This window comes from Corvus cornix, chromosome 9 (assembly GCF_000738735.6).
Source record: "Corvus cornix cornix isolate S_Up_H32 chromosome 9, ASM73873v5, whole genome shotgun sequence".
Lineage (NCBI taxonomy): Eukaryota > Metazoa > Chordata > Aves > Passeriformes > Corvidae > Corvus > Corvus cornix.
In genome coordinates this window covers 8,715,279-8,730,247 of record NC_046339.1, presented here as the reverse complement: position 1 = coordinate 8,730,247, position 14,969 = coordinate 8,715,279, and the positions used below count along the sequence as shown (strand labels likewise).

Below are 14,969 nucleotides of genomic sequence, written 5' to 3'. Positions count from 1 at the left end.
CCGGCCCCGCCGCCCCCGCCTGGCACGGGCCGTCCTGTCCTGTCCCGTCCTGCGGCACCCGGGGGACGCGGCTGCCCCGCCAGGCAGGGGGTACCCCCGGCCTCGGGATGTCCTGGGGATCCCCCCCCATTCGTTGCTCCCCCTCTCCCCGGGCATGTGGTACCCCCGAGTGCAGAGCATCCCTACTCACATGCCAGCCCCAGGGGAACCTGAGGGATGGTGGTTGGAACCAGATGGTCTTTAAGGTCTTTTCCAACCCAGCCCAGTCTATTATATGATTCTAGGATATAACCCTCCCTCAGGGCATCCGGCACTCTCAGGTTTTGGGCATCCTGGGGTCATCCCCTCCCAATTCACACAACATCCTCTGAGATATAGGGCACTATATGGAGATACCACCACCACCATCCACACCCCTTCCACAGAGCTAGGGGTGTTCCTGAGCACTGGACATCCCAGGCATGCCACCATTCACATGCCCCTCTTCAAGGCCATGAGCCCCGTCGCAGTCTCTCATCCACATAACCCCCCTCGGGAATACGGCGTTTGCAGGGCACACCCGTTCAAACGCTGGTCTCCTCAGTCCGTGTACTCTTCCTGGCATGGGGCACCTCCTGGGCACAGAGCATCCTGGCATCTCCACATCCACACAGTCCACCTTCAGTCATGAGCCCTTCCAGGGCTCATTGTCCTTCACTCCCCAGGCATGAGACATCCTGGGGACTACTCCATCCACTCAGTCCACTCCCAGGCCACTTGGCACCCCAGGACACAGGACACTGCAATGCACTGGCCATCCACTGTTCCCCTGCAGCCAGCCCTTCCTCCTTCCACTCAGCACCCTTGAGCATGGGCTCCCAAAACAGCCAGCCCCCTCCCCCAATCCACACTGCAAAGGCACAACCAACCCCCTCCAGCTCATGCCTTCCACATTCCTAGATTTCTCCAGCTGCTGCCCACCCTGGGCAGAGCAAGGCTCCAGAGTGGGACCCTGGGTCCTGCCCACCAGTGACAGTGGCTGCAGGGGAAGGTTCCCTTGCCCAGGGAGGGAAGGGGCATCTGGGGGGGGGGGGGGGCGGTTCTTCGAGAGCAGCACCCAGCACCAGTCCCACTCTTCACCCACTCCTGGGCTGGTAAGGGTGGCAGAGGTTGGCAGTGAGTAAGCACCATGGAAAACTTTGGGGAAAGCATCATCCATCTGGGGAAACTGAGGCATGAACTCAGGGGAGGGGAAGCCTATGAGGAGTAGGGGCAGCTTGTGTCACCCATGTCCCTGTTGCCATCCCCGCCGAGGGTGGCAGGGAGAGGCTGCGGGTGGTGGGTGCGTGGCAGGCGGGCGCCCGGCAGGGGGAAGGCGGGTGGGGAGGGGAGGAGGGGGAAGCGTGGGGCTGCCAAAATCAACTCCGGGCGGTGCAAACACCCGGCCAGCTGCGCGGTGTAGCTAGGGAAACACGGCACAGCTGGAGCACAACAGGCCCCTGCCTCCCCAGAAGGCTCCTCCTGGGCCTCCCCGCAGCCCAGCGAGCAGCTGGGGGGGCTGCAGCCCACCGCCCCTTGCCCCAGTGCCAGCATGGGTTGCCCATCCCCGGCTTGTCCATGGCTGCCCCATCCCATTCCCTGCCCTAGTTTGGCACACATCTCCGCGCAGAGCGACACCTCTCCCGGGGCGGGCAGTGCGGCAGGGGGGCTTGGCCTTGCAAGGGACCTGGTCCGTGGCAGGAGCTGGCAGAAGGTAGGGAGGAGCAGCCGGGCTTACCCCAGCAGGACAGCCCGCTGGCATGGCCAGGGCTGGGACACTGCCAGGACCTCGAGCATCCCCCCGGGCACGGCTGTCCCGGACACCCTGCTGCCTGCGAGTGCGTTCTGCAAGCAGCGACCATGCCTGGCAGCACGGCAGCCCTTGGTCCTGTGCCCTCCCCGTTGTCCCCAGCGGTGTCACTGACCTGTCCCCTCTCCTGTCTCCCGACGTCCTCGCTGGCCGGGGATCCAGCGACGTGGAGGGCAGGGAAGGGTTGGGGTCTTTGTGGCTGTGCCAGCGTCGCTGCACGGTGCCCGCTGCAGCACAGCAGCGGCCCTGGGGACGGCGGTACGTGAGCGGGGCTGAGCAGGGAGGAGGCGGGCGATGGCTCCCAGCTGTCCCGCCGATGCCAGGAATCCGGTGCTGGCTCTGTGCACCCAGAACTCGTCACAGTCTCCTGGCTCGTCTGCGGGACACGGGGAAGCGATGAGGGAAGCTCCCTCCCCTTTCCCGGGGAAAGGAAAGACAGACGGGGAACCCGCCTGGCTGCAGCCGTCGGCACGAGGGAATCCGAGGCACTGGGCGGCAGCGTGAGGGAGAGGGGGGCTGCAGGGGCGTCCCGGCACTGCCAGGCTGGGACCGGGGTGGTATGCTGGCGTGCGCTATCATGTCAGGAGGGTGCTGAGCATCCCTGCCCGCGGAGGCGGGCATAGCCACTGCGGTGGGCAAGGAGGAAATTGATGCCCCGGCCGTGCCTGGGCTTTCCTCATCCACAGCCTGGGCTGCCCCTGGAAATACCGAGGAGTGCCCTCATCAAAAGGCATACGTGGCTTGACAGAGCCTCGGGGGTCCCTGTGCCTTTGGAGAAGGGATGGTGCCGGCCAAGGGTGGTGCTGGGAAAGGGTCCCGGTCCCGCCAGCTGCTTCCCAGCGCCCGCACATATATATATGTGTGAGGAGCAGCGCCCTGCACAAAGGCACCTCTGAGGCTCCAGAGCTGGGCCTGGCGCCGGCACGTCCCCAACGGGGCTGCCAGCTGTGGGCAGCTGGAGCTGCACCGCGATGGAGACCGCTGGCCATGGGCAGCCTCAAGCCTGCATCTTCACCCCTCCACCACCTCTTCCCAGGGTGGGCACTGGCTTGTCCCCGGTGGGGAGGTGGTGGTCCCACGGGATGTCTCCTGTCCCAGCAAAGTGCAGGTGGGATGCTCCAAAGGTGCCCTACTGAACAACGTGTAGTTCTGCAGGGGCTTTGTGGGCATGTGCCCTGCCCAGCGGTGAGGGTCCCATGGAGGATTCCAGAGGATCGTGGTGCCAGGGCTGTGCCATGCCTGGCGTGGGGGTGTCTCAGCAGGCCCTCACCCGAGCTCTGCCCCACGCAGCTCCCATTGTCTGCCCTCATTAGCTGCTGCCTGCTCGCGGCTTTGAACATGAGCCGGGCTCAGGGCGACAGGAAGGAGCCTCTGCTCTCCCGGGATGGGGTCGTGGTGCAACTACGTGCCCTGGGCCCCCCTTCCCACAGCCTCCCGCTGCCTTCTGGGCATCCCAACACACCCTCCAGGCATGAGCCTGGAGACGGGAAGGCATGTGGGGTACCCCCCCTCTCCAAAAAGAGCCCCCCTCGACTGCCCCGCCCTATTGTGGGACACAGAGAGCCGTCAGCCTCCCCAAAGCTTTGTGCCGAGTGTGGCTTGTGCCGTGTCTAATCCCCCCGGCCTCACACACACGCGGCGGGGCGGGGGGGGGGGGGGGCTGTCGTAATGGGTGGAAATATCTCATAATTCATGTTGGACACGGATTACAGCCGTTCCGGCAATATTTGCACAACTGGTAGGTGACTTGCAGGGCTGGGCCATCCCAGACGAAGGCCAGGGGAGTCTGGAGATGGAGGGAGTTTTGGGGGTGGCAGGTACAGATGGGGGATGCAGTTTGGGGGGGGGCAATGGAGCAGGGGAAAGTCTCTTTTCTGTCTGTGAACACATGGAATTTATTATGGAGGGTGCATTGCTGACATGGCGGGGATGGCTGGGACTCTCACCTTCATCCCATCCTGCTGTGGTGGCCACGGTTTGGGGAGCGGAATGGAGACCCCAAAACAGTCTCATCTGCCATGCCAAGCTGATCCTGGCAGTGTCCCTGAACAAGATGCCTGTTCCCAGTGGCCTGTCAACCCCATAGAGCTCCCTGCTCATAGGAGCACCCAGAGGTGCTGGTATCCCCCTGACCCCAAATGTTCCCTCCTCAAAGGCTTTGCAGGGTGATCCCAGCAGGAGGAAGGTGGGGGGGGAGGGGGGGGCACGTGGGGCATGTGGGGGCCTTGTTTGGCATGGGGATTAGCAAGCTCCCAGAAGCGATGGTGGTCTCCCCCCTCCCCACCGGACATGCAGGCAAATATTTGTGCCCAGACTTCGCAGGACAGCGAGAAGGAATTTCATTCTTGCGCCCACCTGCGGCTCGGCTGCCTGGCATTAACCCCTTCGCCTCTCCGTGGGATGGAGGCGGAGGGACGAGGTGCCCCCCCACCGCACTCCGTGCCCCCCACTGGAGCGGGAAGCTTGGCTGAGAAGCGGGATGGGAGAGGAGGTGGAATCGCCCCAGATGCCAGCAGAGCCACTGGCATAAGGCGCCCTTGCCCAAGGCAAGGAGGGTTTGCCCATGGACATCCTCTGGGCAGCACCGAGGGCTTTGTGCTGGGGTGCTGGGCAGCATGTGGCTTGCTGAAAATTGGGAAAGGTAAAACCCTGGCATCCTTCACTCCCAAGCTGCTGCACTCCGACCAAGGTGCCCCTTGCAAGTCCGTTTACCCGGCAGCGTGGGTGTTCTCCTGGGACGGCTGTCTGGGAGCAGTGCAAGGACCAGGTTGCGCGGCGAGTAGGATTTGCCCACGGATGTTTATTGGCAATTTGCATATGTAGCAAAAAAGCCCGGAGGGTCCAGGAGGGACCCTGCTCCCGGGGACTGCCCGTGCTCGGGGAAGGGCAGCCCGGGTAGAGGGTCCCCCGCTGCCTGGCACTCGCAGAGCCCCGCTGTGCTCCTTTCCCTGGCCCCGGAGCCAGCTGTGCCCTGAGCAAACGGGGCTGTTTGCTCACGCCGGGATTAGCCGCTCTCTTTGTTCCTTTGACTTTCTCTTTCCTTTATGCCGGACTCTTTTATGGGGGCTTCAAAGGGGGCTGAGACCCCCCTCCCTGCCCCTGGAAGGCCAGGTTTGCTTCCCATGCTATCACTGATATCCTGGGGGTGCCCAGCGAGCACATCTGGGTGGCCTTCGGCGACAGCAGCTGTGCCACCGAACCACAGTCTCCCTCCCACCCCTGCGTCTTCCCCCTCTTCCCCCCCTTCCCTGACTCCTGGCACCTCCTGCTGTCTTCAGCACCTTGGCAAAGTGGGTGCGAACGGCTGTCCCTGCAGCGGGATTCCCAGCACTTTGCACCCTGTAAGGAGAGGTGGGAATCTTGGCACCGGGATCCGGCCAGCTGTGCAGCCCCGCGGCCCCCGCCTGGCTTCCTGTCCCCTGCCAGAGCCCTGGCTGCCTGGCCGGAGCCCCCGTGTCCCTCTGTGGTCCCTGTGCCTCACTCACTGCCCCCACATTCTCTCCCGCTACAGCACACAACATCCGTGGGATCGGGCTGGGGCCAGCAGCAGGGGCTCTCCCCCACATCCTCCTCTGCCCCTCTGGCACGGCAGCAAATGCTGGCATTGCTCTTTCCAGCAGAGGAATACCAGTCTGCCCACGGACACAGGCTCATGCTGCCTGCCAGCTTCTGGCATTGCTGAAAAGGAATATTTTAGAGTAAAGTGACTATTGTGGGCACCTTAGGATGCCCATGGGGGTCCATTAGACCTCCAGTTTCCAGTTGTTCTCCAGTTTCCCCTGATGGGTTTGTTTGCCTAATCAAGAAGGAATGCAGGGCACCGCATCTCTCCAGCCTGGCACTGTCAATGACTTTGCACCCAGGGAGGGACAGGGAATGGACATGGCGGGGGCATGGCAGGGACTGACATGGGCACGGTGGAGGGCCCGAGGCCAGCGCTGGCAGACGGGCTGAGGGTGCTGATGGGCGTGATTTCGGGCATGACTGCAGCTTGTCACGTCCGCAGACGGACCACGGCCGTGTGTGGGAAGCCTGGAGGTGTTTGACCCCGGTGCTCACGGGTCCCGTTGCTGCCAGCCGTGCCCAGGCGAGCCGGGCTGCCAGTCTCATCCCTGGAGTCGTGGTACCCTCTAGACTCCCCATCCAGGCACCCTGCAAGGTGGGCTGTTGTGGGCTGAGCAGGGCATGGGGCAGGTGGAGCGGGGCTGGGGTGTTTACTTTAGCTGTTGTCACCCGGCCAGGCGCTGCCGGGAACTGCTGTCCACAGGGACGGGGGTGGGAACGTGCGAGAGTGTGCGAGAGCCGGGGTGTGAGAAGGAAACGCACGGGCTGCAGGGAGACCGGGAGCCGAGAGGATGTGGGCTGGGAGGGGGGTGTCCCCAAAGGGAAGCTGTGGGGGGCTGCCGGGGTGGGGGGTTCTCTGAGCACATGCCCCGAGGCGTGCCAGGGAAGTGCACGTGTGTACACGGAGGTCTGAGGGTGCACGTGGTGGGTGTGTACACGTGTGCAGTATGGGAACACGCACACGTACACATGGGTTTGGGGGTGTGCACCCCCCGCCAGAGTGCCCAGCGAGGCCTGACTTTGCCAGGGAATGCAATAGCCATGCCAGGGCATGGTGCTGAACAGGTCCCCGGGGCTTCTCCTACCCAGCGAAGGGGCATCTGGGGGTGCCTCACCCACCCCACCCCCAACCAATACCGCGGAGACACCGCCCTGGGACCATGCACCAGCCGTGACCCCTGTGATCCATCACCCTCCCCAGCTCAGAGGGATCCCATGCACCACAGCCATCCCGGGGATCTCCACCACCCCAAGTCACCTCTGGGTGATGGATGCCTCTGGGTGAGGGTCACCAGGGATGGGGTCTAACTGGGTAAAAGTCACCAGGGATGAAGTTAAACTCTGGGAGAGGGTCACCAGGATTATGGCCCACCTCTGTGAGAGGGTTTTTGGTGGCTTTCATACCTGGCTGCCACACGACCCCATTAGGGCTCACGTTGCCGGGGCTGTCCAGTGCAGGGTCACTGACGCCATCCTTTCTGCAGGGCTACCCTCTCCCCCTGGGCAGGCACGGCTGAGTCACTGACCACCGCGGCGCTGGCTGCTGAGTGCTCAGGCCTGGGGGCAGGTGAGCCCAGGGACGCCCTTCCCGTGCGCCGAGCCAAGGGAGGAAGCGGCCGGAGGCAGGAAGCCGTCCCCCGGGCCCGGGGCCCCCACTGCGATTTTGCTTGAAGGTCAGCGGCGACACAACAGGAAATCGTGCTGCCTCGGCTGGGCGGCCAGGCCGGAGCCGCAGAGCTGCGCCGTGCTGTGCCGGGGCCACTCCGGCCTCCGGCCCGCCTGGGCGGCTCGCGGGGAGCCCGCGCCACCGCTGCCCTCCATGGAAGGGGGATGGGAGCCAGGGAGCAGCCGCTGGCCCCAAGATGGAAGATGCAGGGCCGAAGCCCCCAGCCGAGCATGGAGCTGAACAGTGAGTGTGTGGCTACAAGGGGAGACTGGGTGCGCAGGAAGGGACAGTGGATACCGTGGCCCCACAGCCAGAGCGTCCCCTGCACGATGAATCCCACAGATGGGCATCAAACCCCAAGGGTGGCTCTGGGGTGGTTGGACCTGGCCACTGCCAGCATGCGAGGGCAACCAAGCACCTCTCCATGCCCATCCTAGGGAAACAGGCCGTGCAGAGGGCTTTTGGGGACAGGTGTAGTGCCAGGGCAGGCAGCGAGGCAGGCAGGAGGATGCAAAGAGGGCCTTTAGAGAAGCTGGCAGGACGGGCAGTTGCTGGGCAGAGCGATGTGCCAGCGGCACTGGGGAAGGCAGTGCCAGCAGGGGAGCACTCAGCCAGGGCAGCAGCAAGGAGCAGATGCTCCCTGTGGGACACTGCAGGCCGGGATTCCCCGAAGTGCACATGACGCCTGGAGCTGCTCTTGGAAGGGATCCAGAGGGCTGGCCCTGGTCTGCACAGGGAGTACAGCCCTGCTTCCTTGCCTGAAGTGTGGCCGAAAAACCTGGCAGATGTGGCCGTGCAGCCCCTTGGCACACACCACTGGCACGGAAACCCCGGCTCTCCCCTGTGAGCACCGGGCACCCCCCGCTGGCTGAATGGAGAGCAGTACCAGGCCCTCCTCAGCCACTCACACCTCCCCCTGCACCCCCACCACGGGCTGGGGAGGGGACTTGCCACTGGAGGCATGGCTCTGGGTTGGCACTGCCCAGGGAGGGTGGCACAGTGCATAAGGCAACCCCATCTCCTCCAGGACTGCTCCTCCTCACATCTTTCCTCCTGCACATCAAAGAGGACCGTGCCAGCCCAACACGGCTGGTCTGTGACAACAGGCTTATCCAGAAGTACATCATGGAGGCCAAGGACATGGAAACCAGAGTGGTGAGGATACAGTCCCCACAAAACCCAAGGCCAGGGACATGCACAGTTCCTGGCACCTCACCTTGACATCTCTCCTCACTAGGGCCAGTGCCAGGCCCTGCCTGTGCTTAGCTGTCCTGCAGTGCTGCCCTTGGTGGACTTCACTTTCCAGCAGTGGAAATCCAAATTGGTGAGAGGGGCTGGGAGGAGGGTGCTGGCACTGGTGTGCCAGCAGGACTGGAGAAGGAACCTTGGGTTGGCACAAGCACCAGAAATGCTGAACAAGATGCTTGTGGGCATATCTGGTGGCACAGGGAGGGTAGAGGACCCCATCCAGCCCCAAGGTGGGCAAAGGAAGCAACGAGGCCCTGGGGATCACTGTCTGCTCCCCCAGAACGAGACCAAGCGGCGGGAGATCCTGTGTGATCTGGCCCTGCTGGTGGGTGCTGTGGCGGGGGCCCAGGGCCAGGTGAGCGAGGAGTGCGGGGCCAAGCAGCTGAGCCAGCTTTACCGACATGCCAACTCCTTCTTCCTGCTCCTGCAGACCTTCAGCTGGGAGGTAAGATGTCCCCAGATGAGCCAGGCCACCCTGGCACAGGTGCCAGCTGGGCTGGGTTGGGTGCAACAGTTTGTCACCCCTCTGTCCCACTCTCACCCCTCAGGGAGGACACTGGGAGCCGAGCTGCTCCCCACACTCCATGGAGCAGACCCACGTCACCAGCATCTTCCTCACCTACCGGCAGCTGGTACAGGGCAAGCTGCTCTTCTTCTTCGAAGACCTGGCCAAGGTCTTGTGCAAGCAAGGACAGGGGGACAGCAAAGACCCTCCATACGAGGCCCAGTGAGGCTGCACACAGGGTTCAACCCCAATGCGATGCTGGAGCAATCCTGCAGGACACTAAGCTGTGCTCTGGGTGCCCAGGAAGATGCCCACAGGGAAAGGGTCGGCACCGGTTCCTCAATTCTCCGTCGACTGCGCAGCCCATGGAGGCAAACAGTGACACTTACGTGCCAGTGGGCACAGGCCCTGCTCCCACCCAGGCAGGAACCTCTACTGTGAATGCTTTTTGATTAAAGAGCTATTTTTCTAAAGGGTTGTGTGTGTCCTTGTGCCCGGGCCAGGAGCCGGCTCCTCTGGGACATGCTCCCAGTTCTGCCTGGTGCCCGCTCCCTCCTGCAGCAGCTGCCAGTGCTGCAGGATCGCCTGGCACGGCCCCGCCGCTCCTCCTCTCTGTACCCACCTGCCGCAGGCTTGGACTCCCCATCCTTTGGGAAGTGGCAGGGTCCCCCCTTTCTCCCTGCGCAGGTGTATCCACTCCCTGCCAGCCTCGTCTCTCAGCAAGCAGAGCCAGGTGTAGAAAACATCCCAGTTTAATCAAAACCAAGGCAGCCTGCCTCAGGATGGTTCCTGAGGGAACAGTCCCCAGTCCCCAGAGGCAGGCAGGCAGCTGTCCCAGTCCAGTTGCTCCTGGACAGAGCCAGGGCTGTTGAGCACAGGCAGGCGGAGGTGAGGAGATGCCATCAGGCAACACCAGAGCACCCAGCATGGCGTCCACTCAAATGTCAGGCACCTCTCTCCTTGCAAACAGAGATGCGGATCCCAGCAGGAGTCAGAAGACACTGGGATGAGGAGGGGGACTGCTCCCTCCTCCCCAGCTCTGAAGAGGCTGGGCAGCCCACGGAGGTATGCTAGAAGGCCAACTTCTTCATCAGCAGGTAAACGCGAGAATCCACCTCAAACCCGTGCAGGTTGTTTGCGTCTCCCTGCAGCCGCATGAGCAGGCCCCCATAGGACACGTAGGCAGAGCTGAGGTGGGAGGAGAGGAGCAGTGAGAGCAGGGAATCCCATGGGAGACCCAAGCCGAGATCCCAGTGCCCCCCCCCCCACCCCAGGGCACTGTGTTCCCCCACTCTCGACAGGCACTCACAGGCGTGTGGCCGCCTCCGTGGAGGTCTCGTCCCCCTCGATCCGGTACACCTTGCCGTACATCACGTACTCAAACTGGTCTGCCCTGCAACAGCACAGTCTGAGGTCAGCAAGGAATCAAACCTGGCCATTCCCCCAGCTCAGTGTCCTCTGGGAGAAGGCACCTCACAGTCACAGAGTCAACTAGATTGGAAAAGATCTCTTAGATCATCGAGTCCAACCTATGACTGAATATCGCCTTGTCAACTAGACCACGGCACAAGTGCCACATCCAGTCCTTCCTTAAACAATTCCAGGGATAGTGACTCCACCATCTCCCTGGGCAGCCCATTCCAATATTTAATCACCCTCTCTGTGAAGATTCCTCTTAGTGTTCAACCTGAGACATTTAACCTCAGCACTTCACCTTTTCCCTCGTCCACGCCCCCGTGGGTCCCAGCTGGGCCCCGTACCTGGACGGCCGGTCGTCTGTGGGGTTGTACTCGCCATCATCTAGGGTGCCGTCCTCATACAAGGTGCTGGCGATGACCAGGCGGAATTTGTCCCCTGTGAGGAGGCCAGAGGAGCAGTGAGAAGGTGAGAGCACAACCAGAGCAGCAGCAGACACAGCTAGAACTCAGGGTGGTGGCAAAGGGCCACCCTGGCAGGGGGTGCTAAACAAGCTCTGTCCCTGCTGCCAGTCCTCCAAGCAGGACTGTGGGGAACGTGTGAAAGGTCACGCTGGATCCTGTGTCTCCTTGTTCCCCACGTCATGGAGGAAACCAGAGCCACGAGGACACCACTGTTGGTGTTTTCAGGGGACATAACAAGATAGTCACTGGGCGAGTCCCAGAGGACTTGGCTGGACCCCAGGCAGGTACACGAGCCCCTGCAGTATCCGTTTCAGCCCTTCTGTGTTTCATCGAGGGAAATACTCTCTTTTCCACACATTTAGTGTATTTAGCTGCAGAAGTTAATTTCATGAGATCTCTCTTAAAGCCTGGTTACCACCAGCTGAGGCAGCTTCCCCAGACATCATCTGTGGGGAAAGGAACAGAGGTGAGCCCACATACACACAGGGAGATGAAGCAGAACGCACCTCAGCGTCAGTACACTGAGAGTGCCCTGAACTTACTGTGACCTGGGAACAGCACAGGGGCCCAAGGAAGCCTGAGGCAGCTTATTCCTTGATCACAGCAATTCCTGGCTCCATCCTCTCAGACCTTGCCCACCCCAGCTGACACCGGCTGACCCGCCCTATGCTAGCAGCCCAATAGCTCACCGAGGTCCACGGGGTAGATCTGGATGTTCACGTCCAGAATGAGATCCATCTTGAAGGACTCGCTCTCGCAGTGCAGGCGCGACACTGGGAGAGCAGCAGAGTCAGGGACCAGGACAGATAAGATCCCCAAGGGGTGGGTGGGAACAGGGTCCCCTTCACAGCCCAGGCTGGCACCCGAACCGTTTTCGGATGGGTTTGGAGATGGATGCCAGAGCCTGACAACTGAAGGAGGTGCGCACAGGCAGGGAGGAGAACACGGTGGGGCGGGGAATGCAACGCACCGGGCCCGCGGGGGCGTGGGGGGACCAGCAGCCGAGCTGGGGAAGCCCCGTGGAAACGGGGCGCTCCGGGGGCTGGCAACACGCGGAGAGGCCAGCGCGGTGATGGGGCACAGGGGCCAGCGCCGGCGGCAGAGGCGGACGGGGGACTGGGAGAAGCGGGCCGGGGCCCAACTCACCGCGGTCGAACTTCTTGCCTTCTGGGTCGATGTCCTTCACGTCGAAGATATCCTCGAAGAGGATCCCAGCCATGGCGGCAGCTCCACTCCCGCTCCCGGCGCCGCTCCCACCCGGCGCACACTGATGACGTAACCGCACCGGCGCGGCGCGAGCGGCTCCGGAGCGGGCGGGGCCATTCCCCGCCGGGACCGCCGGGGCGGGCGGGAGCGCGCGCGGCCCTCGTGCCCCCGGCCGCACGGGGCCGGCAGGGGGCGCTGCGAGGCCGCGGATGGACCCGCGAGCCGCGGCCCCGCCCCCGGCACGGAGCGGGCACGGCAGCGCCCCCGCGCGGCAGGAACAGGCTGGCCCGGGAGGGGCCCGGGATGTCCCGGGAGGGGTCCGGCATGTCCCGGGAGGGGCCCGGCATGTCCCGGGAGGGGTCCGGCATGTCCCGCGGGGCTCTCGCAGCCCGCGTCCCACCCTCGCCGCATGGGACAGAGGGGCTTCACCCGAGCCCCCCGATCGCAGCTGGACATCGGTGTGATGAGCTGCGCGGACTCAGCCAGCGATGGAGCACGGGGCTGCAGCCCCCACCGGCTTCTTCCTCCTCGCTCACCAGCCATGGCGGGGAGGGACGTGTGACACCGTCCCCCGTGTCCTGCCGATGAACCGTGAGGGGAGCAGGGCGGTCTGGCACGGCCGGGAGCTGCTCGCGCGTTGGGCGCCGCGGGGTGCTCCATGCCTGGCATTTGGTCGGGAGCTGCCGGTGCGGGTTCAAGAGTTCAGCCCTGTTCCCGCCGTTCCCCAAATGCCACCACCAGCCTGCCTGAACCAATTCATGCCTGCCTCAGGAGAGACTTGGCAGTGGGGACCCTGCACCTCCTTTGGGCAGCGTGTGCCCGCCCAGATGTGGCACAGAGAGAGCTGGTGGAGCGGGCAGGTGTCCCGGGGTGATGGGGACTGGGGGCCGCGGGTGGCACGGCGCTGTGTGTGCGTGACATGCCACCATCTCCCTGGGGACCACGAGGTCGTGAGCGCGGACATCTGTGGGATATGGCTCCCCGTGCGTGGCCCTTACGCCTGCAACGAGGTGGCTGCGTGGGGACATAGCCCATGTCCCCGGGAGCCAGACATCTCCAGGTCGTGGTCCGAGATGGTAGCCAGACCCGAGGTGTCCCAGCATCCGCACCGGGAGGCCTGTCACAAGATGCTGTGGTACCCAGACCCACACAGGTGTGACCTCTCCATGGCACATCCCCTCCGTGGCGCGTCCCCTCCGTGGCGCGGTGCCAGCGCATCCTCACGCATGCCTGAGGCGCAGGCAGCGGAACGGGGCAGTGTGGTGACACGCAGCGGGGACACTGGCGTGAAGGGGGGTGCTGGTGCGAGGGGGCTGGTGGCCCGTCGGGGGGGCGTGGGCGGTTCACGGCAGGGTCACCCCGCGGCGGTGGCACTCAGCGGGGACAGTCTTAATGCGCTGGGACGGAACCTCGGCTCCTTCTAATCATCGCATGGACGGGTGACGCCCCCAAGTCCTGCAGCCCCCTCCCCACTCTGTCCACCCTGGCTCGGGGAGGGCCAGAAACCTCCTCCCTGCCAGAATGTGGCCATAGACAGGCACCCCTGAGGCGCAAGGTGCGGGGTGTGGACCCCTCCTCAGAGCTGCTGTGCCCTCCTGGCATCCTGCACACCGCGTGCTGCTGCCCGCTTGTTTGGGGTGCAGGACTGGGCTGTTGGGGACCTGGACACCCCTGCGTGAGGGGCTGTGGGGGACACCCGGGGCTGTGCAGGTTGCCAGGGGGTGGCAGCAACACACCGAACATGGCAGGACACCCCCAGGGTGTGCCGGAGCGGAGGGAGTCCTACCACAGCCAGGCTCACCAGTATGACCAGTTGCCCTTTCCAGAATCCTCAGGGCGCCGTCCTGGAGGGACGTGACCTGCCTGGCGGGGACCAGCCGGTCAGGGTAGGGTAGTGTGGGGGCCAGGGCTGTTTTTCGGGGAGGGGTCCATGTGCCAGCCCCCCTGTACTCAGAGGTACCCCTTGGGATCCTGATGTGATTGAGGCTGGAGGGCCGTGGCACAGCTGTGCCTCCTGCTTGGATGCTCTCAGGGCCACTGCGGGGTGACACAAAGGGCTAATCCCACCTGGCTGTCCCTGTCTGCCCCTGCTGAGACCTGGCACACTCGGTACAGGCCACCAGGCAGCTGGGGCTGTGCTCACCAGCCGGCGAGGCAGCCCCCAGGAGTGCTGCTGCCCAGCGACCCTGCCAGCTGGCACTGCCATCTGCCTCCCTGCCCTTGCGGGACAGGGCACACCTGGGCCCCGACCCTGGGCAGGGTCATGGGCATGCAGCCACCTGCAGGGCCAGATGGGGAAGGCAGGGTGGATTTCCAGATGCCCCACAGATGCCACAGGATCAGGGTGGCAGCAGGAGACTGGCGCAGTCCTGAACCTCCTGGGCACTGGCTGTGTAGCAGGACCATGGTGCCAAGACCCGTCCTTGTCCCTAAGCCCACTCCTTGGCCCCTTGCCCACGCAACCCTTGGGGCAAGATTGGCCGGGGGGTTGCTGGCCCTGGTGTAAATCTGGCCAGGGTTGGCAGAGGATGGGGTACCCTGCTTTTCCCTGCGCTCCATGCCCATCTGCCCTGGCTGTGCCGTGTGCCGGCTGCTTCGCTGACCCTGTGCCATGTGCCGTGCCATGCCATGCCATGCTGTGCCACAGAAGTGTGGGTGGCCAGAGGGACTTGCACTCGGCTAACGCCAGCCCTGTGCAGCTGGGGCTGAACAGACGGTCCTGGCGCAGGTGCTGGTGGGTGCTGGGGGGGCAGCACTGCCTTCGCTGCCGTTGCCCGGGGAGTGCCCGTTTGCCAGCCAGGTGCCTGGCGTCGCCTCCTTATCTGGGATTAAACAAACTCTCCTCAGATCCGGTGCCAGCTGCTGTCCCTGTGCCCGTGGGACTAGCCCTTCCCTACCCCGTGCCCCCCATGCCTGCTGCCCTTCCCTCATGCTGGGAAGTCCATGTGTCCCCTGGGGTGAAGAACTCCTCAAATACTGGACCCAAGCTCCCCTTGCTCTGGTTGTGCAGGAGCCCCCGGGCAGGCAGCAGCTCCAAAGCAGGGCACAGAGTGGGACCATCTCTGCCCCTGC

At 63.9% G+C, this 14,969-nt stretch overlaps 2 protein-coding genes across 3 annotated transcripts; one reads left to right on the top strand and one right to left on the bottom strand.

The window, feature by feature from the left end:
* Positions 1 to 7,115: 7,115 nt before the first annotated feature.
* Positions 7,116 to 9,274, top strand: THPO (thrombopoietin). The gene is made up of 5 exons (XM_010397284.3): positions 7,116 to 7,301; positions 8,086 to 8,213; positions 8,296 to 8,382; positions 8,587 to 8,751; positions 8,855 to 9,274. The coding sequence occupies exons 1-5, from the start codon at positions 7,223 to 7,225 to the stop codon at positions 9,035 to 9,037; spliced, it is 642 nt and encodes a 213-aa protein (XP_010395586.2). The 5' UTR covers positions 7,116 to 7,222; the 3' UTR covers positions 9,038 to 9,274.
* A 273-nt stretch (positions 9,275 to 9,547) lies between these two features.
* On the bottom strand, positions 9,548 to 11,973 carry POLR2H (RNA polymerase II, I and III subunit H). Of its 2 annotated transcripts, XM_039557291.1 has the most exons (5): positions 11,838 to 11,964; positions 11,381 to 11,464; positions 10,572 to 10,665; positions 10,121 to 10,204; positions 9,548 to 9,999 (listed from the first exon to the last, which is right to left on the bottom strand). In XM_039557291.1, the coding sequence occupies exons 1-5, from the start codon at positions 11,908 to 11,910 to the stop codon at positions 9,882 to 9,884; spliced, it is 453 nt and encodes a 150-aa protein (XP_039413225.1). In that variant the 5' UTR covers positions 11,911 to 11,964; the 3' UTR covers positions 9,548 to 9,881. The 2 variants fall into 2 exon arrangements, with proteins under 2 accessions (XP_039413225.1, XP_039413226.1); XM_039557292.1 differs by lacking the exons at positions 10,121 to 10,204; positions 10,572 to 10,665 and having other exon boundaries at positions 9,902 to 9,999; positions 11,838 to 11,973.
* Between the last annotated feature and the right edge of the window lie 2,996 nt (positions 11,974 to 14,969).